This window comes from Aquila chrysaetos, chromosome 2 (genome assembly GCF_900496995.4).
Source record: "Aquila chrysaetos chrysaetos chromosome 2, bAquChr1.4, whole genome shotgun sequence".
NCBI lineage: Eukaryota > Metazoa > Chordata > Aves > Accipitriformes > Accipitridae > Aquila > Aquila chrysaetos.
Window position 1 is genome coordinate 56,041,130 of NC_044005.1, and position 24,238 is coordinate 56,065,367.

At 40.7% G+C, this 24,238-nt stretch overlaps 1 protein-coding gene across 1 annotated transcript in view; it reads right to left on the bottom strand.

Moving 5' to 3' along the window:
* Positions 1 to 24,238, bottom strand: part of SLC35F1 (solute carrier family 35 member F1) — a 256,549-nt gene that overhangs the window by 29,330 nt on the left and 202,981 nt on the right. The window contains exons 5-7 of the mRNA XM_030002012.1: positions 12,390 to 12,549; positions 6,885 to 7,041; positions 2,019 to 2,071 (exon numbers count right to left, since the gene is read on the bottom strand). Coding sequence (XP_029857872.1) covers positions 2,019 to 2,071; positions 6,885 to 7,041; positions 12,390 to 12,549 — 370 coding nt within the window. The remainder of the gene's footprint in view (positions 1 to 2,018; positions 2,072 to 6,884; positions 7,042 to 12,389; positions 12,550 to 24,238) is intronic.

A 24,238-nucleotide genomic window follows, 5' to 3' on the forward strand; every position in this document is an offset into this window, starting at 1 on the left:
TCACATATGAAACCACTCAGTCAGAACAGTATAATCATTCTCCTTTCAGTCAGGTTGTCAGCAAGTATTAATACTTAAACCTTCAAGGATTCAAACAGAGCTACGCTGATTTATACGAAGTGTGAAGATGATATGTATCAGGGGAATTACCAAAATTAAAACCAGGAGGGCCACAGCCTGTTTTAAACATGATAGACGTAACAGATTGGCTTTAGATCTTTATATTCAAAAATCATTTGCATTTTACATCAGTTGAAAGGTAGCTCATCCATTCTTAATGGCACAATTATGGCAGATGGCAACAGGCCACCTTGAGTTATTTATTAGCTTGCCTGCTGTGACTTTATCACTACCGTTCAGAAGGCTGATGATTTAACTCTGCTGGACTGTAGGTTTGAGTCTGTCGCAGTGGATAACTATTCAGGACAAGGCTGTGAACACCCTGACATAGATTTGTCAATCACTACTTGACAACCTTGTATCCCTGCCAATGCAATGGAAAGCATACCAAGTGCAGTGGAAGCCAGGGAAGAACACATTGTCACCATTTAATCCGTGTTCAACTACACTGCGTTTCCAATTATTGCTTTAACAAAACAAGTACATATCTATGATGGTATTGCTAAGATGATCTCCTCCTTATGAAGCGTAGGAACTCTTCAGAATTAGTGACTAACTTTCAATGACATTTTAATGGCATCACAGACCAAGTAAGGCTTTATTTTAATAGCATATTTCACTGATATTGAGTTACAACAGAACTCCCATGGAAGTATATATGACATTTACACGGATAGTAGATTAATTCACTATGACCATTGCTAGTTCCATCAGTACCAGATTAATTACGTCCCTGAGCTCCTTATCATGAAGTATAAACAAACACTGATGCAATTATGCTAATTATCTCAGATTAAAGAAGGCCAATACACTTATAGTATGCAGTTGAGTGTGTTTCTCCATGGATACTTTAAATTGATTTGTCATTTAGTTTCACAGCTCAACCATCAAATCTTCAAGACTTCTAGGTGCGGTGTTTTGTGAAGGATGCACTGCTTTTATTAAGGTTTATGATGATGAGAGGAAATGGTGAACTAAGTTTAAAGGAAACAACAGTGTATTCCATAACTTGTATCCCTTGTCCTCAGGGATTCCCCACATAATCAGCTGCCTTTGCACGCTTTTGAGCTGTCATTTCGATGTTCACTCTGAAACTAGGTAACAAGCAATAGCTTGTTAATGGATTGCCAAAGCTTGAATCCCCTGCCGAGTACATCAGCTCTATTCTATTGGTATTCTTTTATTTCTTCTATTGTCATAAATAGCAAAAGAGTGATTACAGGGACTCTCCTAAATGTTGATTTGCTTTTAAAGCAAATAATTTGTTGGACTAAGTAGAAGGGAGTCTTAGATCATAAACTCAGCTTCCAAACTGCAAGGGGAAAATGCAATCCACTGCATAGCAGAACACCACAAGAGCTTCATTGTGCACGATGCTACCTAAACTTGTCTAAAAGACACATCTGAGATATTCCACCAAGACTACTTGGAAAGCAATTAACCATTTGCATACAGAAATGCTCCCCTTGGAAATGAGTTTATGAGGCTATAATATGCACTGCAAGTACTTTTTTAGGGTTTTTTGTTAGGTTCCATTTTCTTTCTTTGGCATTCATTGAAAAGGTTTGGCTCTTAATGACTACCTCATTTATTTGTCCCAGTGTTGCACTGAATCTTAGGACTGGAACCCCATTATTGTTTTACTTCACGGCTGTCTGAATAATTATCTTATGGCATTGATATGCTTAACCTAATGGTGCAAGGGAGGCATAATACGGCAATGGGAGGACAGATCACTTAAGAAAGGTTACGAGGCATGTGGTTCAACCTTTGGCAGTAACTGGCGGAAAAGTCACAAACATTGGCTCCTGTGAAACTTTGTGCCTGCCTCCCCAAACATTGGTTGTCTCCACGCCTCCTTCAGCAACTATTTTCAATGAGGTAAAGTGTTTTCTTACCTATTTGCCAATCCCAGGGAACTTTCAACAGCTCTTTGTGTTCCATGATTGCACTATAAGAGAAGAGAAGGCAAAATTTGATGGAAGTGAACAGAAGTTAAATTACTTCCACTCATTCAATTCAAATGCTGGACAAAACAACATAAATAACCTCATAACAAAAAATCTCTGTAGGAACCAAATGCAATCAGACTTTGCTAATCCACTCTGGCATTATCCCTGTGCCCGTGTATTTGAAAGATCTTCAGAGCAGTAATCAGACATGATAGCATACAATTTCCACTGGTTTATTTCCAGCTCTCCATATACCTGCCCAAAGTGCCCACCCCCCTATATGTTCAATCCTCTTCTACCCTTTGGACTTAACATTCTGAAAGCTTTTGAACTTTAATGATTAATAATGTATCTGCCTGAGTTATTCACCCTTCAGAGCGGCTCTGCAGTGTCAAATAAATAGATATCACAGGCTGGCTTTGGGGAGAATACAGTGATTTGTTACACACTGAGAGAGATCAAATAGTCACAGCAATGAAAGTCAGGAAATAAAGCAAAGGATGGGCCAAACCTTCAAACTTCCAACATCTTGTAAGTCTTGCATTGTAAATTAACATCAAAATCGCAGATCCAGAAAACTCTAAGATGGCAACAAGTCAGCTCTTCCCAATCCAGGCAAATAGACCTTTGGAGATTAGGTATCCCACGAGCTAGGTCTTCAATCAGCTAACCACTTTCTCTGATCTGTGATTTCCAGATAGCTCCTGCTGTGCAGAACTCTGCATGCTAGTCTGGACACTACTTTAAACAAGTATAAACCATGGAATTACACAGATTGAAAAACAAAGTACCTAGTACAAAAAGTGGTATGTGGAAGACCAAGTCTAACAGTAAAACTGCAGGAACTCAGTGGCTTCCAGATTAATCTGGTCTAGAGAGTTGCATCCTGGAAATCCTAATTTGCTTGCTGTTGACGTGTGGCAAATCCAATACCGTGTACAGAACAATAAGACTATTTTGTCTGCAAAATAACTAAATTATAAGTTTCTTTGCATACACAATGCATATGTCTCTTTTATCAGCAATTCCTGAAGAATATAATGAAAACAAATTGCAACATCTCTTGTTCTGGCAAATGAATTTTGATATAACTTAAATGTAGGAACATCGCTTTCATACTATTGCCTATCCGATACAAAAGAAGTATAAAACAATATGCTGTGGTCTGTGATTCATTATGATCTGTGAAACAAACAGGGGTAAGAACAACTTTGCCAGAAGTTGCCATTTAGTGATGCCAGATTCACTGAAGAATTGGAACCACAATGATCTTTGAAAGGTTGTGGTGATTGGAGGGGCTCCCTGATGACTGAAAAGAGACAAATTCAACATCTGGTTTCAAAAAGAGCAAAAATACAGCCTTCGCAGCCTTACACTAACCTTTGGGAAGATTATGTAGCAAATCTTCCCAGAAGCCATTTGCAGGAAATGAAGACGACATGTCTGGAAACAGCCAGCACAGACTTCTCAAGAGCAAACCATACCTGACTGCCTTCTAAAATGAGATGACTGGCTCAGTAAATAAAGGCAAGGGAATGGATGAGAGGATGAGGTGTCACCTACCTTGACTTTAGCAAGGCTTCCAACATGATTTCCCAAAAGATCCTTAGAGACTGAAGAGGTATGGGCTGGATGGGTGGACTACCCACAATGTAGTCTGAAGAAAAGGGCCAAGAGAAACCTCGTGAAGTTCAAGAAAAGCAAATATGAACTCCTGCACCTGGGGTGGAATAACCCTATGCAACAGTACAGGCTGGGAGCTGACTGGATAGAAAGCCGCATTTTAGAAATAAACCTTGGAGTCCTGGTGGACACCAACCTGAACATGAGTCAGCAATGTGTCCTTGGAGTAGAGAAGGTAAGAGTCTGGCCAGCAGGTTGAAGGACATGATTTGTGATACAGCAGCTGGAGTACTATATCCAATTTTGGGCTGCCCAGAATAAGACAGACATTGACAAATTGGAGAGAGTACAGTGGAGCTCCATCACAATGGTCAGGTGGCTGGAGCACAAGATGTAAGAGGAGATCCTGAAACAGCAGGGTTTGTTCAGTGTGAAGAAGAGAAGGCTAAGCCGGAGGGCAAGGAGGACAGGACAATAAATTTGCTGTCTCAACCACCTAATGGGTAGTTACAGAAAAGATAGAGTCAGATTTTTCTGGGTAGTGCACAAGAAAAGGATGAATGACAATGGACACAAGTTGCAATGTGGAAAACTCTGACTACATATAAGGAAAAAAAGTAGTGGTCAAACACTGAAACAGGTTGCCCAGCAGGACTGGCATTTCAATTCTTGGAGATATTAAGAAGCCAACTGTAGAAGTTCCTGAGCAACCTGACACAACTTTAAAGTTAGCTTTGAATTGCTTTGAGCAGGAGCTTGAACCAGATGACCTTCAGGGGTCCATTACAAAGTAGGTTATTCTATGATTATGTGATTCCATCAGACAGCATTATCTCCATTTGCTGCGTAGTTGCTATATCCCCAACTCTTGTCAACTAATTTCTTCTCTTGTTTTGATATACAGTTCCTCCCTGCTTTAATCACATTCAACCCGCTAAATTTCTCTTTCCACCATGCCCAGGTAGTTAGCCAGCTCTTTCCCTTACTTCACTGTTTGCCCTGACACCTTAGCCCTTCATTTGCTGTCCAACAGGCATTATCTGGGTTATTTTATGTTACAGTCTAATATTAAGCACTCTTGCTAAACTGACCTAGAAAACAACAGCCTACTTCTTGTAGGTCGTCTTGGAGACACAGCCCTGTACTAGAGCTGAGGCATGAAGTAACATGAGGCACCCACACTTATGGAAAAAAAGGCAAATAACACAGCTTTTTGCTACTACATTATTTTGAGATCAGTGCATGGCAATAAAGGGGACATTGACTTGCGGGTACTGTTTTGTCTTTCCTACATTCAGCGTAGTCCTACACACTTTTCGATATTTTCCCTTCTTCAGAATTGTACTGCTCCCTGTAAATCCTATGAACATAAGATTTACACCTCCAGTGGTATTAGCACACACGTTCCCCATCCTCAATCACTTTGTGGATGCCAACCAAACTTTCACCAGTGCTGTGTCTGGCATGCCGGGAAATGGCACTATTTCTGAGATGTTCCTTCCCCAGACTACTTCAGTTTACAGGACCTAAAGGTCCTATATTGCACCAAAGTGGCCAGTAGTGTTTCAAAGAAAGAGTCTGCAATTGTAACATGGGGAGCTGGCTTCTCTTTGAAACAACTGGTATATTTAGTTAGATTAAACCTCTGTGAACACTAACTATGTGATGTCTGCTCTTCATTACAGGTAAAGGCAAGAAAATCCTGAATTGCTTCATGGAACCATGTAGCAGAAACATTATTGGTCTCTCCTGATGTGCAAGCTTTTGTCACTTTGTTAAAAAAGTACATATATGAGCTAAACTTGGTTGGGTCTCCACAAAGTGCCACAAAAGCACTAGCAGCAAAAAGCTGCAAAGGCCAGTGGAGAAAACCCTGCTGGTGAGAACTTTTGGGCCAAATATTGACTAGAAAAACCTTAGGGCTTTCAGCAAAGAAATGGTTTCTTATTGTTTCCTTCCAGTTGTGTCCTCTGTATACAAAGATGCCTTGTTCCTCCACCAGTTTCTTCTCCCCAGCAAAACAACTCACAGACCCCGAATTGTGACTAACTGCTTGGGTCAAGAGGGGCTAATGGCACTATAATTAAATTCAGGAATACGAGACATGTACATGACAGTTTACACACACAGAACAAGACAAGGGCACTGCTTTGATGCCCTCAGAATCAGTTAGTACCTACCCATCATGAACACTGTAGGTAACAAAAATGCTTTAGCCACATGTGCTTTAGGCACATTTACGTGCTCTTGAATTCTGTATTTTTAAAAAAGGAACTGCTTGTACGGCAGCCAGTTAATATAAATCATTTTAAGTCACGTGTTCAGATCCCACATAAATATAATAAGCTTTTCGGCTTAAGAAATAGAACTAATTAAGTGGGAATTGATGGGTTGTTGTTTTGATCAGTCTCTGTTCTTAGAAGCTGAGTAGCTCAGATGTGCAGGGAAGCAACATGGTTTTGACTAATAATCAAAAGTTATTCTGTGTGACAAGGACCAGTGACAGATCTGCATAAAATGTGGCAATCTTGCATGGTGACTTTTACTATACTTTCATCAGTCACAGTATTACAACACTGGAAGCTACCTTCCACCTCAGGCTTGCAGGTGAGATGCTTATTAGGTACATGTGGATATAGACAGGACTCAGTAGGTCCTGAAATCCATGTGACAATCACATAAGTACTAAATATTTTGAAGCAAAAAGGCCAGTTTCTCAAAGGGTTTTTTATTATTTCCACCACATCATAATGTAGTTACACAGAATGAGCCAATCAGTAAAATACCTTCTGACTGGATGTGTTTTCTACTTGTTTAGAAATCTAAGTGACTTTTTAAAAGTATGAAACACAACCAGAGAGAGTTCTAGATTTTGTTATTCACAGATCAGACCAACATGTGAAGTATCCACTTGTCTTCCAGCAACAAGATGGTCGGATGTGTCTTCTACTCCTCCCTCCCCACGCAACTACTCAAGGACACCAGCCCTTGAATTAGAGTACTTCGGTATAAATTTGTGTTATTCAAATCCACTGATCTGAAATACGAAAACCAATGCAAATTCCAGAATCAGAGGGTATCTACTCTCCACAGGAAATGGCTACCTTCGAAGTGAGGGTTAGGGTACCTCAACGGAGGCCACAGCTGCACTTATTTGAACGACCTTGGGGCTCAAACCTGCTCACTTACAGCTGAATTCCACTGAAGAAGGAGCCAAAGAGTCCGATCATGCCCAGGAATTCCACTCGACTCAGATTTCGGACAATATACTCCTCACAAACGTTCGAGATGCCGTACAGCGTTGCTCCGCCCAGTACTAAGAGATCCCCTATCAGTTTATTTTCACCTAGGAATAAACAGGGGAAAAATCAGAATTCTGTTTCAAAACAACCATCTTTTGTCTAGAACCATTGCAAGTTCTTCCCTATAGATTTCAATCCTCAGTCACTAAGTAGCCCACATCTGGGTTAATAAGCTGAATGAAAATGTTCTGTCATTTTAACAGTTTCCATTCAATACCCCAGCAAAATCTAGCAGAGGCAAAGGGAGAGTATTATCCTTGCTGTAGATAGGAGAATCCGAAAGAATCTGAAAAATTTGTAAAAAAATATAGAAACCAAGTGGCATTCTTCAGTGACTAATCCTTTTTATTTTATTATTATTACTTTTTTTACAGATAGAATGTGACTCAGCTATATAGAGCAGTTTGCATCTCATCTTGAATTCTAACCGGTCTAAAACATGTCCAGTATTTAGATGTGAAAACAACTGAAAAATTCCGTGTACCTGTGAAATGAGTGAAGAAATCATTACAACACCAATACCGACCCCATTCTCACATGAAGTTGTTTGACAAGAAAGAGAGGACGAAGGATGGGGTGTAGACAGGGCGATGATAATGACAGATTTTTAAGAGGTTCAATTAACATAGTAGTACCTAATGCATGCAATGAACACCAAGATGTATTTTCAGTACCTCCAGGTATATATAATCACTAAAACATTGTATTATCAAAGACTGTTTGAAACCTTTTTAAGTCTTGGAGGCTTTTATTATTGGCGGGTCAGGGAGGGCTGCAGGGAGATCAAGTTCTGGCTTGAAAACTGAGGCTCTGGCATTGCAAACTGATGCATGCGATTCCCTCTGCACATATGGCTTGTTAAATGATTTCTACAAGAGCTACAGCTTCACAAAGCTGTCAGACATTGCTGCAGAACAATATTCCGAAGGGCTGGATATAATGGAATTTCCTTTGAAAAGGTTCAGTAGAAATGCTGAAGTACGAGACTATTTTTTTTTTTAAGAAATCTAGTTTTCTTTTAAAATACCTCTTGATTTATTTTTTGAGTTCCTGCCTTTTTAAGTTTTATTATTATTGATTTGTAAATTACACGCTGCAGTAAATAAAAATGGAAGCCAAACATTCTGATTGGTTCAAAATTATCTTTTCTACATTTTTCTTTATGGAGTTCTTTTAAGCCTTCAGTTTTCATTCCAAACGACAGTGCTGAAATTTCCAGGGAGATGAAATTTGTGAAAATGAGAAAGGTCATAAGAGGAGACACCAAGGGTTCATTTATCCAGCATCCTGTCTCCAACACTGGCTATAAGCACTAGAAAAGTATAAGTTGTTTAGGCACAAATAGGAATGGGGTGAAGTTTACAATACTCACAGTAATGCTCTCTTAATCTCCAATGTTTTTCAGCTCAGAGGAGATGTGGCTTCTGTGTATTTAGCAAACATTACTAGATTTCTCTTTCACGTACTCATCCAGTCTCTCACTGAATTTCTGTTTTGCATGTACCTTGACTGACAGCATGTTTATATTTGACCATTTATCTTTTTAACATTTGGTACTTATTTTCCTTTTAGCCTTCTTTCACAATCAGCCACGGAAGATGCCCTTAATTTAAAATAAGCATCAGCACTTTACAAAACCTCTTCATACCCCTGATGCATTTGATGTTCCACAGCGGCTCCAATCATCTCTCACTGAGCTCACTCATTTGGTATTTATTACAGCTACTCACTGACACTTCGGGGAAGTACTGCTGAAAAAACTTTTGACCTTAGAGCTTGGCTGTGCTGAACCGCTGAGACAAAAATATCATCCTTTTGCATCCGTGAAACAAAGACGGCTCAGAGGCTGAGCGTTTTCATAGAGATGGGATGGCCCCGAGCACCACACCGCGACGGCTCTCCCCAGAGCACGCTCATGCTCGGAGTGTGAGCCTCAACCTTCACGGCTTTCCCAGACGAGGAAACCAAGATCTGGTCAGAGCATGGTCTGCCCAGCCCAGGACCCTCTTCTGGCACTGGGCAGCAGAGGGTGGCTGAGGAAAGCATAAAGAAATCGGGAAGCACAGAGGGATTTTTATCAGCCCGTTCTAAGTAGATTAGGGATTTTCTGAGATGGAAGTTGCATTAGACCATCAAACTTAATAGATCTTGAGGGATTCTTTGTTAATTTGTGTAAAGTCCGTCTGTTTTTGGCCTACTATTAAAAAGTAATTAATGTTTTTAGCTTTTAAGCCCGATACCTCAAAATTATATTGGGCACCCCCTAATTTTCTGATTGTGAGAAATATTTAAGAATCACTCTGTATTGACCCTCTCCATACCACTGAAGACTTCATGTACCTTTATCGTATTCTGTTTCTTTCTTGCCTTTTCTGAAAGATGAAAAGTCCCAGTCTGCCTACAGTCTCTTCATCCTGAAGCCATTTAATGTCTTTGAACACCTTTCTCACCTTTCTCCATTGCTTCTATAGGCTTATTTTCTGGTCATTTCTTTTTGAAATGCAGTGACTAGAGTAATACATGGTACTCAAAAGGTTAGTGCATCAAAACTTTATATACTGGCATTAAAATGTTTTATACTATATTTTTGGTTTCTTTCCTAATAATGCCTAGCATCCTGGTTGTCAAATGCCTTTTCTTTGCTTCAAGAGGCTGACTTTGGAACTTTCCCCCAAGATTGACATATCCTAATAGACATATTTTCATGGATGTAAAATCCACATGCATCTACTGGTTTCATTGCTAAGGAAGTACGTATCAACTGACTAGAGGCAGTCTAAAGACTTTTAGGTTAATGCAGTTGTACTTGACAAATTTAATGGCGTAGGTCATCCTTCTGAAGAAACATAACGCATAGCTTGGTAAAACACACTTTGCATTAATCATTCTTAGCATATTTAATGTTCTCTGGAAGCAGAAGTCATACAGTCCAGAGGGGAGTTGTCTTTTGGGGACTAGTTATAGTACTATAGCGTATCATAAATCATTTAAATATGAACTATGTCTGACACGATTGCTTTTCACACTCTTACTAGGCCACTTTGCCACATTTTTACCTTAACCCCCAGCATTAAGATGTGTTTCTCTTTCTTTGCTTTTGGTTGCAATTACTGATGAACGTAATATCTAAAAAGCAGTCTCAATGTGTCCCATCTTAGACTAAACGTACACTCATATACTTATTAACAGGACTGAAGTGACTGGTTTTCAGAGACTGGTAAGCTAAAGCTGTGAAGTGCTTTGAAAAATCTGGGTGAAATACTTAGACCTCTGTGTCTTAGACTTCTGGGTATTACAGGAGCACAAGTACCAAGGTACCTCAGGGTTATTAGTTCAGTAAAGTGTTATTTTAAGGTATACTTGGCATGTAAGGTGATAGAGCACAAAGTACTTGATAATAATTGCTTTTCCCATTGAGTAATGTGCAAAACATCAGCCAGCATACACTAAAAAGAGGTATACTACCATATATTTATTGAAAGTTGAGAGCATGCCTGCGCATTATATCTAATTCCTGCAGATAGTTTGGAAAATACCTGTTAATCTCACAGTGATGCTTTAAATTCATGTTCCCTTACTGTAAGAGTTGGCAGGCTAGACTGCTGTAGGCAGTAGGTGCCTAGCAGAGCCTTATGGCACTTCTAAGACAGTAAATAGTACGGTCAACAGGGGCACACAGGTGTCAACAGATCTTGTCCCCTAAAATATAGGATAAACAGAGGAGTTTACAGAGGACTAGTACAGCATCATTGCTTTTGGTGTACTCCTTTCTTTTGTTTGCCCAGTCCTAGGAAAAATCCTATAAATGGTGTGGAGCCCCTTAATGAAGAGTTTCAAGATTTTTTCTTTTGCTGCCAATACTTCTTTTTATTTGTGGATTTTTAATGTATAGTTTTACCCCTTCAGATAAATTAAACCAGCTCATCTATTTTACTCTGTTAAAGACAACATCATTAATAACATAATTTTGCCACTTTAAAAAAAAAAAAAGGTGCAGTCTTTCTGTGTAGCAATAAACACGGACACAGTTTTTCATGTGTAGGTCCAAATTAAAAGGCAATAATGCATGTTAACAGATTTTTCTGGACAAATTTACCTAACAGCTATACCCTTGCTTTAGTAATGAATATGGCAAACAATATCTAATTATTGCAGTTGCATGGCAAAAAGTCAGTGTTCTTCAATCTGCTCCTTGACCGCTGAGGTCCATTGCCCCACATGGTCCTGCTGATCTACAACTCACCTGTGTTAGCATGTTACTCTCTAGATTACTGGGACACGGGATATTTCCTCTGGAACCGAAGGTTCAAATCCCAATCCCTCTGAAATCAGTCATTCCCAATGCAGTTTTGGCTGGCTGATTTCATAGTACAGAGTATATTCTTTCCTTTTTAGCTGGGGCAGGGCTATTTCTGGAGGAGACCTATGAACTAAAAGTCTCCTTTTAGGATAAAGGACAGGGATAAAAGGAGGCAGGGAGAGATGGTGAGTACTGTCACAAACTCCCTTGTTTTATATAGTAGCATCCTGGCAAATGCAGTTCTTGCAGCACTTGCATTTGTATTCAGAAAGCTGAGTCAAGAATTTTAAATCCCAGTGTATTATGCTCAGCTCACAATTCAGTGCTTTTAATTAAGAATGAAAACTGTGCCTAATTGACAATCTTTGAAAAGAATTTCCAGCCTTCCCACATCATTTGGGTTGACACTAGAGAAATCAATGTGACAGAGGAAGTTGATCGATGAAATCTAACTCTGTCTGGTCTGCATTAATAGCTACACACACATTATTCATATGATGCCACACATCAAAAAGAACATTTTACACACAAGAAGGTTCTTTTCAACAATGATGCAGGCAAATCCCAAACCTTTACTCTGAGATTGTGTGCAAAACTCAATTGCTACAGTTAATATGTAGGTTCAGTGTCTTTTAGCATCTACCCAGCGACCCCGCCTCTGTACAAAAAAGGAGCAGAGTTGAGAAGTAAGAGTACACAGTGGATGTGAGAGGTGCTTATGACTCAAAGATGTAGCCAATTTGGAAAGGAAGCAGCTGAGGTTTGCAGTCAAACAACTAAGCCAAAACAGAATGAAACTGCAAGTATTTCGCTTGTCCCCCCAGCCTACACAGAGGGTAACCTGTGTTGCAGAGACAGGGCCCATGATGCCCATTTGCAGCAGTGTTGACTTCTAAGTGTCGCCCCATTTTTGCTCTCTGTCCCTTCTGATAAAGAAGCAACTTTGAATGGTGCGGTGCTTTGGATCCATGAAGGCATAGGGATTCTTGGCAATTTTCCTTTTTTTTTTTTTTTTTGTCCCAATCTGACATGTTCTGGTCAGCGGTTTCTCTGCACAGAACTTGGTCATGCAACCCATCCATCCTTACTCACCTGCTCCTTGCTGTCTCCCAACGAGGACATCTGCTCCTGCCATGCAGCCCATGCCCAGAATGCAGACCACAATCCCAATGAAATGTACTGCCTTGTATCGTACCAGTAAGAAGAACCAGGAGAGCAGTATCACCACTGGGATGACAAAACAGTCTAGGAGCTGTCAAGAAAGAGAGGAAAAATCAACACATCAACCTGCTAACACTTTGCCCTAAAATACTAGGATAGATTCCAGCAGAAGGGAGCAGGGTTTAGTTAGTAACAGCACATTCTACAAGACAGAAAGTGTATTCAAGTGGTTATGTCATCCATCAGACAGAGGATAAGACTATTCTGTTCATGACTGTTCCACGAATTCAGGAGAGCTGTTGCTCTATGGTAACACCCAAAAGCACTGCCTTGCTCTTGGATTCAGATGCATATTTCAAATCCATGGGAAGGAAACCTGGGCCAAAAGAGAGTCACACCACTCCATCTGGTCCTTACCTCTGGTGATTAACGGACAAAGACTGAGGGCGGTTTTCCTGCAGTCTAGACATATGCTTTAATTCAGTCATTTCAGGTCCAATTAGCAGGAATGATCATAACGCACAAGTTGACCACATGTATTAAATCTGGCCATATAAATCAAGGGGTTTCTGCATGCAGAATACTTATGAAAAATCTGCCCCCTGTGGGGACTGTTAACTCCTTGAAAATACAGTCCCATATGCCTCTGAAGGAAAAAAAAACAACCAAAACCCACCATGCCTGCAGTGCAAGAAACTCAGTCTTCTTGCCAATAGACCCTGGGTAAGAGCTTTCTCAAAAAAGTGTTATGAAACACAATCTTTAACTGTTTTTTTCAGAGACACCCAGCAATAAACACAGAGAATCCATGATAAAAAAAAAAACACACCAAATGTTTGTGAGAGGACCTTGAGATTTTCAAATTAAAATTTATTCTAGAAACTACCAGTATGTCACCAGGAAACAAAAATCCTGGGTAAGAAACACTGAAAGAAATTACTTTAACTCACAGTTTTCTGACCTCATCACAGTTTTCCACTACTTAAAGTGTGGCTACAAAGAAGATGGAGACTCTTTCTTCCCCAGAAGCCACATAGAGAAGACAAGGGGCAACTGGTACAAGTTGCACTGGGAGAAGTTTCATCTCAATATAAGAAAGAAATTTTTTACACTGGGAACAATCAGTCAGTGGAACAACCTCCCAAGGGACGTGGTAGAGTCCCCATCACCGGAGGTTTTTGAGATGCGGTTGGACAGGGTGCTAAATAATCTCATCTAGGCTCCCTTTCCCACAAAAGGTTGGACCAGATGATCTTTGGAGGTCCCTTCCAAGATGGGCTGCTCTATGAGTCTAACTTAACTGGTAGTTGGCGTCAAAACAAGGTGGAGGAGAAGCTCACATGGGCAGGCGCCTGTATCACCTTGGAGAAAGCAACCAAAATCTGTCACCAGTAAGAGCCACCTTTACCTGGCTCAGTGCACATGGCTTCCCTTCCACGCTGTCCTCCTGGAGTCACCAGTAACCAGTAGGTTATATCAAGTCAATTAACTTTGCACAGGAGAAGAGGAGGCACCCTTACACTTAGAGCTGGATGTGAGTAAAATAGGACCAGCCAGTGGTACTGCACAGTCTGCCACGGCCTTCCTCAGGTGAGCACCTAAGATTTGAGCACCCTCTTCCCCATACGTACACAGACACGTACCACCTCGGAGACAACCGTGCCCAAGACGGAGCAGAAAGCCTTATACAACACTTCAGCACAGAGGTGTTTTAAGAAACCACTTATTAAGTAAGATAGTAAGCGTCTGCAAGCATCTTTCCATTTTTTTTCTGTGCAAAGGTGAGTAAGTGAACCTCAGCCGTTACTGGACCAACTATTTGATTTTGTAAAATCAGTAGCTTCGGTCGCTCATGCAAACAGGATTTAAGACTAGATTTAAGGATATGAAGATGTCACCTTTAAGCCACTAACTACTGTCTCTCAAGAGACACAGAGTGACCCAGTGGATAGTTTTAACCCCTAACATCTGGAACCTCTTGCCCACCTTTACACACAGGACATGACACTGCATGTTCATTGTGGGACAGGAGCTCTGATGAGGGCTGCTTTACTTACTCTGGACTAAGCACACAGAACATTTTCTTGTGAATATGAGATATATTATGTGACTTCAATAGCCAGTTTTAAAAACTGTTCGTACCCGCAGCATGTGGACTTCAACATACAAATTCCCACTAACAGTCTTTTAGGGGAAGATTTTAAAAATTCCTCTCATTCCATAAATATTTAAACATACCTATGCTTTCAAGTACGTGAAGATGTGTCTTTTAAGCACTAACATGAAGGGATGCATGAACAGAACCTGTCACAAACAAACAACGCTGACAGCAGCTGGAAAACACCCCTTTGGGGCTGGTATTCCAAGGTCTAATCCACAAATTGCTGTTTGGAATACTGCAGCATCAATAGATACAAACTTTAAATGTAGGTAATGTTCATTGACATTATATAGTTCTTGAATAGTGCTTTTTTATACCTATAATTAAACAATGGAGTAGACAGAAATAAATTGGGTTACTACAATATAAGCAGTAAGATAACCTAGTGTACATTGCTTAACTATTTTTCAGGTACTGCTTTACACTTATTTCTCTGGGACTAAATTCACTCTGCCTTTCTTTTTTCCTCAGATAAACCTGTCTAGTAGAAGAAATATGCACATATATTTTACAGACAAAACATGTGAGATTGTGGATTACCTGATCTGCAGTAGGGCTTTCTTGTTAATTTTTTTTCCTTGTTTTTTCTTTCTTTTGTTTGTTATTAGTTATTTCAGCTAGTAAGTAAAAAACATTATACCTAATTGTCATTTTTCTGACATAAAGCTTTTACAATAACAAAGATAAATTTTGCTTAGCTTGAATTTCATTTATAATACATAAAGGTCAGTTGTTTACCAGTATTTCCCCAAGAATCATCTTCAGTGTTTTCCTTCTTTTTAATTGCTTATTCAAAAGGTACTGCCTATACCCTGTCATTATGTTAAATTAATGAGTGACCTGATTCTAATCAATGTTTCTGTTAATCACAGAAGTTATCAGATGTCGCTAAACTAAAAGAAAACATATTTCCTATTTTGCCATCGGAAGATAATACAACTGATAGGAGTGTGTGGTGCAACCAGGTTCTTTGCCACATTTATCTGTGGTTTTCTTCATCACAGCTCTGAACTGGGCTGCTTTAGAAGACAGGATAAAAAAAAATATATAAAGTATTGATATACCATCCTACAGAAACGCCTTTCTATCATAAAAATGCTGTGTTGTTGTAGAGGTTGAAGATTATTATTTGACCCTAAAAGATATCACACTGCATCTAAGCCTGTTGATGATACACAATGTTGAAAAGTGTTTCCTCTGATTACTTGTTTGTTAAATTACGTTGACTCTGTTATACTTGTGAATCATAGACAAATATTCTCTTGCTAACAGTAAATACCCAGTCTCTGATCTCAGAAATTCAACATGTGTTTGCACATCTATAGCAGGAATGTACTGTTAGTCATTGGAAAGGAGAGCTGGCAAGCTTTAGAAGAAAGGTCTGTAATATAGAGGGTGACCTGCTGATCTGCAGCGATATCAAAAAGAAAAAAGCTGGTCAGCAGTCTCCCTATGGGAGCGGCTGAGCTGAATCTCCTTTTTCAAACATTCATTGGATTTTTTTTCCCCCAGTTATAAGCCCTTTTTTTTCACATTAGGGGTTTCTCATTAGCGCTGCCCTCCAGCAAATTATGCGGAGAATCAGCTGCACTCTCTACTCAGCCTACTCTCCAGAGCAGAGGGATCAGTAAAATCAGCATCGTATCCGTCCAACCTTGTATGGTCAAGTACATGTGATGGCTACTGAATTTCAGCATGCGACCTGGTAAGTTTAATACAACAGCAAGTGCTATATCCAGTAAGAGGCACACCTTCTGACATTTGCTTTGTTTTCTTCAAAGGAAGAAAGGGTTTGCTGCCCATTCGAGGGCTCTTTCTATTCCAGTTTTCACACTACCTTCACAATACCGCACACTTGATTCAGCTGTACAAAAGCAGCCGAGTTGTGAACCCTCCCAGAGCTGCCTGCCGGCTGCCAAGGGAACTGCGTGGCAATTACGGTATCTTGTGACTGAAACCTTCTGCGGGGAAGGTGTGGATCCTAGTAGCATTTCTGACAGGGTTATTTCAAGCAATTAAAATAAAAAAGGAGCGTTTTTTTTACCTTTCGTGTTTCTATTTGCTATCTCATCATAACTTAATCACTTTCTTGCAGGGTTTTTATATAATCACGGAATTAATTTAAAAACTATTAATTTTTTCACCCAGCCAAAATGTAGGGTACTTCGGGTAGGGAGACGGGTGAAAGAATCAGTTAGTGATGTAATTTGTTTAAAAAATGTAAAAATGTTTAATTTCCACGACATGGAAGAAACAAAAGCCAGAAGACTGACTGCTCCCAGTCTGAAGCCTCTTTAAATCAGTATTTTGCCCACAAGGTCTCTAATTTTTTTCCTGGGGCCACATGACCGATGCTTCTATAACTGTTCCTATTGGTTCTTTAATCTGTTCTCGGGATTTTCTCTTTTTCCCTGCAGATGCAGAAACTCCCTCAAAACTTTCACTAGTGAAAGACCTTCACCTACATCTGACTTGCACGCACCAACACCCGAGATGAGGATTATCACAGCTCCAGCTTTCTGTGTACATATAAGGAATTCAGCGACTTCTTAAAGTTATGTTAAATGAAAGGTAGTGGTCACATCCAACCCACAGTTCCTCTGCTTTTAACTCTCTACACATGGACACTCTTTACTACCAACATGAGTAACTACATCTTGACTCTTTTTTAAAAAAAAAATTTAGGACACACCTCTTCATCCTCTCCTCTCATTAAATGCACTCCAGCAGTGCTTATGCAAGATCTGCTCAAATACCAGGAAGCGTTACCAACAAACTGACCGCTGAACTGGCCTTTCCTGTAACTGCTTTCCTCCTCTGATTTTACATACCACTGTCAGAAAAAGATCATTCTAAGATAGCAGACAGCTCTGCCAGCAGTCACGTGTTTCTGCAGAAAAAAACCTATTTTCTGTTTTGCTTCTCTTTAAGTAAGATGACTGGATATGGGCTTTGAAGACCATTTTCTCAAGGTTACTTAGAAACTTCTCCATGTCACCAGCTGCTGTAAGCTATGCAGGGGATTAGATTTTGGCCTAGGAAAAATCATGGATGTCTCCTGCAGAAAAACTTCTGCTTTTGCATTTCACCTGCAAGAACATGCAAAATGGGCACAGAACGCCAAAATCTCTGCTGTTCTAATGGGCACAGGTCCACCGACTTTAATGAGATTTTGCATATTTACATTAGTAAAAAGCTTGGCTCAAGGTGAATTTTGCCATTAGAGGCAGGAGCTCTGGATGCTGAGAGCTCAGTTGACTCCAAAAGCACTTACAGAGACTAAGGATGCTGTAGGGGCTGGTTTGCGAGCCACAAGTAACAGTTAAAAGAGAACAGCAACTCAAAGTGCAATGATAAATCGGACACAAGATACATCCCACAGACTCTCACAGTATAAATGTATGGTATGCAACACTTCTGCACAATGCTGATCTGCAAACCTTATTAACATCGCAGTATTCCCTCACTGCCCTGAAGCAAAACAGGAAAGTATGGTCAATCTTACATGCACAGGATGGGGGGAGGAAGGGAAGGAGTGGTATTTATCTCTGGTCTTGAGATATTTCACATTAGTGGGCACTGGACAAGGTGGATCAACAACTTCAATATTGCACATCCCCTGCTCCTCACGTCCTAGATTTGCTTCAAAATTATCTCAAACCTTCTGCCTCAACATACGCTGAGTCCATAGGGACCAAGAACAAAGCAAAGTCTATTGCCATCCAGCACTCCTATAATAAGCACTTACTGCTGACTCCTTTCCTTTTCTGGTGGCAGTTGTTCAGGTATGAAAACTGCCAGAGGTAATTGGAAGTATGATGTACTGCTGAGCCTCACAGTGATCTAAGAGTAGCTGAGAACATCAGCATCGTAGTTTTATTGTCTGTCTCCTGGCGTCTATAAATCCCAGCTTTTACTACCTTTGTTTTCATCATGCCAATCAAAGGCTTGATTGCCCAAGGAATAAATTACCAGATAACTCGCTAATTGGAAACATAGCTCTCTCTTTGACAGTGCCTTATTTCTTGTGACATCGTATGTATATTCTACAGTACCACTTTGCAAAGCATTGCAGAAATAGTCCAGATTTCTATGTGATGTCATAACACAGAAAAAGGATAATGACCTCTAGAGAGTGCCACGCAACAGTGTAACGTGCAGGTGAACAGAACACCGTATTGCAGAAAGGAGAGCTAATTAATGTGGGGACGACGGGGAAGAAGGGAGAGGGCAGTCTGCCTCGTAACGCAGCTTGATATGATGAGAAAGCACTTACCTGGCAGCACAGGTTACAAATATTAGTATCATAACAGGCTTAGTGGAAGACATTATGGGCTTGGTAGGATGTACGTGTGCAGTACACTGTAAATGCAGTACAGGGAAGTTGAAGTCAAAACATAGTTTCAAACAAATTAAATATCTAGATGTAAATAACTGCAAGAACTTCAGAATCTTTTAATTCCCTCTGGGGGAACTAATTTTGTCTGCTGTGTAAAAGGTGTCTCTAACAGTAGTGAAAACACCCTTCTTGAATAGTTATTAAACTTACCACAGGCCTACGCCAGGGTTATTTTAAAAACCATTAGGATAAATATGGAAAGCATTACCACAGGCAGTAGTGAAAGTTAAGGGTATGGTTTTTAAAAAAAGTCCGTGGGATCAGGTGCCAGCGTACATGGGAGTGTTTAATACACTTTCTGCATCTGCTAAAGCTGACGTGCAAGAAGGCGGCAAAATCTAGTGCAAGTTAGATTAATGCATCAAAGAGAAACTAAAGATCATTTTGCAAGTTTTTGGCCATCTGGGAATCAGGACACATGCGTTTGAGAGCATTAAGAGTGACTGATCTCTGGCACTTCTTGAAATATGTGGTTTTGGATATCAAATTGATCCATCAACAAACTACTGTGCCTTTTACCTGGTGTATACTCGGTTTTTAAAGGTACCCTCTAGAGAACAGTGTTCACTTACTACTAGCCTGAGCATTTTCATGGCTGTGGGAAGCTTGAGTTTCAATTTCCCCAGCTAAGATGGAGTTAACTCAAGCCCTTTCTGTGGGCTACTGTTTTAACAGCTATGACTTTATGTAAAAGGTAGCTTTACCCCTGCCACTTGGAAAGCACTCCAGGCTTTCTGTAAGCACTTGAGGCATGCTAAGATGACATCAAACAAATTGAGTTCCTCAGGGTACTTTGATGTAGGCATACTTAGCTTTTGAATCTTAAAATGGAGGCAGGTATTCAGGCATCTGTCTCCATCAATACAGAAGCACTCTGGGCATGCAAAGAACCAGAACTTAAAGCTACCAAAGAAGGAGCAACCTGAGAGGTTCAAACACACGTTCTCACGTCCCAAGATTGTGCTCTGAGCAGCAGGTTAGTACCCATAGACCAGGGGATATTAGATGTCTATGACATTTTAGATATGTACACAATTAGGTGTGGGTTTCTTGGATTGTTCTATTAAATCTAGTTGCCGCAGGATTGCACTGCAGGTACCTAAAGGGTACCTTGCATTTCATCCTTAGCAGTTGACCTACACCTTGATGTCTGAAACATGAACAGTGTATTGGTTTTCAATCAAATTTTTTTATGTCACCTAGTTTATAAGGGAGGTCTTTTACTTCTAGGTTTTGGGTGTTTGTTTTGTTGTTGGTTTGTTTTGGTTTTGGTTTTTTTTTTTACAGGGAAAATTATGTGTTTCTAGGCTTCACAGTACTTTGTTTTTATCTTATGATGGAGCCGAGTGCCACATTCTCAGACAGTAATTATAGAGTACATGAGGATTTGAAATAATCAAAAGCACACCCAAAAGTAAAGGTTAGGTACCATATTAATTTCTGATTTTTGCCTTTGTGGCCTCGTTCACTGTGGTTCTGAAGGCATCTGGTGAAAGACATATAGGAAGGTTTATTAGAAAATTCTGTTTTCCCAGACCAAAACCAAATGGGAATTTTAAAGGCAAGTATAGGAAAGACTCAGGTGTGAAACAGTGGGAAAAGTAGGCATGATTTTCAGTCTTTTCCAGGAACGATGATGAGATAATGTCAATTACAAAAAAAGATGGAGTTTAAACTAGAAACTTTGAGAGTCCTAAGAGTTTAAAGCTACTCGTCAAACAAAGCTGTTGAGTGCTTGGAATTTTTTGGTGAAAGCAGAACTGCAAATCAATTGCAATAAAGGTATATTTTTACAGTTAAACTTTGGCTTTTTGCTGGGAGCAGCTTAATGTTTTTTGCCTAAAAGCACCACAAGCCCAGTACACTCGCATGTTAGTTTTGCATGACAGAGCAAAGATATCATGTGGAAAAGAAGTATATGGTGTAAAACTGATTTCCAACTGAAATGGTCCATGTACCACCACTATAAAAATACTGCAAGATTTCTCATTTACTGAAGTGACAATTTCAAAACCTCTTATATTCTCCCCCACAAAAAAGCCTTGGTGTAAAACCTGTTGAGAATAAAATCCCCTGGAATTGACTTGAGTGGCTTGATTCTCAATCAATGTATATATCGGCACAGCTCCCACAGCCTTCAGTCAAAGCCGTGCTGATTTGTGGTAGGTAGCAATGGTCTCAGTTCTAAAAGGATCCGAATACTTCTTGCTACGTGTCAGTGAGCTTTTATGGCCTCAGAGGTAGTGCTCTTGCAGGATCAGGCCTTTCAGAAGATGCTTTTGAGAGGGTGGTCCTGCTTGCTTCTTCAGAAATCAGATTCTAGGAAAAGCTTGCTTTTTTTCATCTTTTACTTTCCATTTCTTCAGTCTTCATTTCATCCCATTACGCACTTTGACCAATGCTTTTTCAGGCTGAATAATCCCCTGAGTTTCTTCTGTTTCATCTTTAAATGAAATAGCGTGTTGTTCGGCTACATTTCATAAAATGTGTCATTTGATTCAACATCTTAATGCATTACCTCATACTCGTCCCATTCTCACCGTACCTTTGGCCTTGTCTACACTTAGAAGCTCATTCAAATTAAGGCATGAAGTGAATTTAAAATGCAACAGGTATTCCCAGTCACACCATGTGTATCCGAGCAATCCAGGACAACTACGGGAAAAGGAGACACTTCTTTCCTTTTACTCCTGGAAAAAAGCTTGACGGCATTTGAGCTTCTCTCTCTTCCTTCTTTCAAGCTACGTGGGAAAGAGACCTGAACTCGGTTGTAATCTTTTTGTGGAAGAGGTCTAAAATGGCCATGACACTGTCTCTGCCCTATGACAGTTCTCCTGTTCCACCCTTCCTCTCTCTCTCAGTCTAAAAAGAGACCGTGGCTCATTTCAGCTAATTCCCTGCCAACGCGCAGGCAATGCCCTTGAACTCTCTTGCCTGCTCCCTCCTCACACCGTAGTTTTTGATCTCTTACACTAAAGGCCGTGCTCATTGCAGAAGAGCGGGAGGGTTAGCATCTTCTGGAATCGGTGTTTCATGGATCCCGCCAGATGAACCTCTGATACGTGCTTGTTGGTGGCTGTGGGAGACAGGATTTAATGACCTGGATCGTCTTGCTCAGTCCGCTATTCCTACTTGCTATGAGTGAACACGCAAAAGAAGCAATTCAGCTTTTGCTTTTCTCTTTGAGGCTTTTAGTAGCTATAAAATCAGACAGTGTGAGGTTTATGTGGATTTATGCTTTGCTCTATACTGAGTAATCTGATTTGGAAAAGTGTTAAAAGCAATATTACATTGTCTGGGCACGTTTCAAAGAATTCTCAAACCAAGATTCTGATGGCAGAGGCATTTGTGAAAATTCAGCATCAACCTCACATTCAGATTCCTTGAATTCATAGTTTTCTTCTGGTTTTGCTTCTTACTCAGCTAAACAATCTCAGTATTTTCCAATATCACTTTTCAACTATGGAAGAGATATATTCCTAATTAGCTTCAATTCTGCAGAACATTAACTGGTGCTCCTCTATTTTACTGGCTCTAATGTAAACTTCAGGCAAGTAGGGTGTAAAATACACTGAACACTACCTAGTGTTGCCCAGTCATTTAGAGACAGTGTAAAAAGGGAGTAGGTTTGTTTTCGAACAAGTAGCAATGAAGTATGCAATGATTTCCCAAGACAGACAATTTCCAGTCTCTTAAAAATGTTTCTAATATTCACTTCTCCACTTAAATGGGAAGAAGACTGATTCTTTTGTGTTTTGTATTTAAATTATACAGGTTGGATCTTTGGAGAAATCGCTACCCTAGCCTAGCCTTTGTTCACTGCATGTATAATTTTTTAAAGGAGAGTACACTTTTTGATAGCTGCAGTTAAGCTGTTATATAACATAACACATCTAACTGCTTGCGTTAAAGTAAGACTTCATTATAACTACATTCATTTTACTTAAAAACAACTTTTGCACTCAGATCTAGTTATGGAATCCTAAAAATCCTATATTGGATTTGTGTGGCAATGTTTTGGTTGTGGGGGGCGGTTACAGGGGTGGCTTCAGTGAGAAGCTGCTGGAAGCTTCCCCCATGGCCAACAGAGCCAATGCCAGCCGGCTCCAAGTCGGACCCGCCGCTGGCCAAGACCGAGCCCATCAGCGACAGTGTAGCGCCTCTGGGAGAACAGATTTAAGAAAGGAAAAAAACCTGCACAATTGCAGCCGGGAGAGGAGTGAGAATATGTAAGAGCACCAGCCCTGCAGCCCCCCAGGTCGGTGCAGAAGGAGGGGAGGAGATGCTCCAGGCGCCGGAGCAGAGATTCCCCTGCAGCCCGTGGTGATGAAGACCATGGTGAGGCAGGCTGTCCCCCTGCAGCCCAGGGAGGTCCACGGGGGAGCAGATCTCCACCTGCAGCCCGGGGAGGACCCCACGCCGGAGCAGTGGGATGCCCGAAGGAGGCTGGGACCCTGTGGGAAGCACGTGCTGGAGCAGTCTGTTCCTGAAGGACTGCAGCCCACAGAAAGGACCCACGCTGGAGCAGTTCATGAAGAACTGCAGCCCATGGGAAGGACTCACGTTGGAGAAGTTCATGGAGGACTGTCTCCCGTGGGAGGGACCTCACGCTGGAGCAGGGGAAGAGTGAGGAGTCCTCCCCCTGAGGAGGACGGAGCGGCAGAGACAACGTGTGATGAACTGACCCCAACCCACATTCCCCATCCCCTTGCGCTGCTGGGGATGAGGAGGGAGAGAATTCAGGAGAGAAGCTGTGCCTGGGAAGAAGGGAAGGGTGCCGGGAAGGTGTTTTAAGATTTAGTTTTTACTTCTCATTGTCCTACTCTGATTTCATTGGTAATAAATTAAACTAATTTTTCCCCGAGTCGAGTCTGTTTTGCCCATGACAGTAATTGGTGAGTGATCTCTCCTGTCCTTATCTCGACCCACGAGCCCGTTGTTACATTTTGTCTCCCCTGTCCAGCTGAGGAGGGGAGTGATAGAGCAGCTTTGGTGGGCACCTGGCCTCCAGCCAGGGTCAACCCACCACACTTTTGCACTCAGATCTAATTTTGGAATCCTAAAAGAAGTGCTTGTATTTTTTCCAAGTACAATGTAAAGTGAGAAAACCATTTCAGCCCATCTGAAAATATTTCCTTAAAGGACCAAATTAAGTAGATAATGCCATGTGATTATGAATGGTTTAGCACAGGAAAATGAAATGAAAGCCAGTATGTTTTT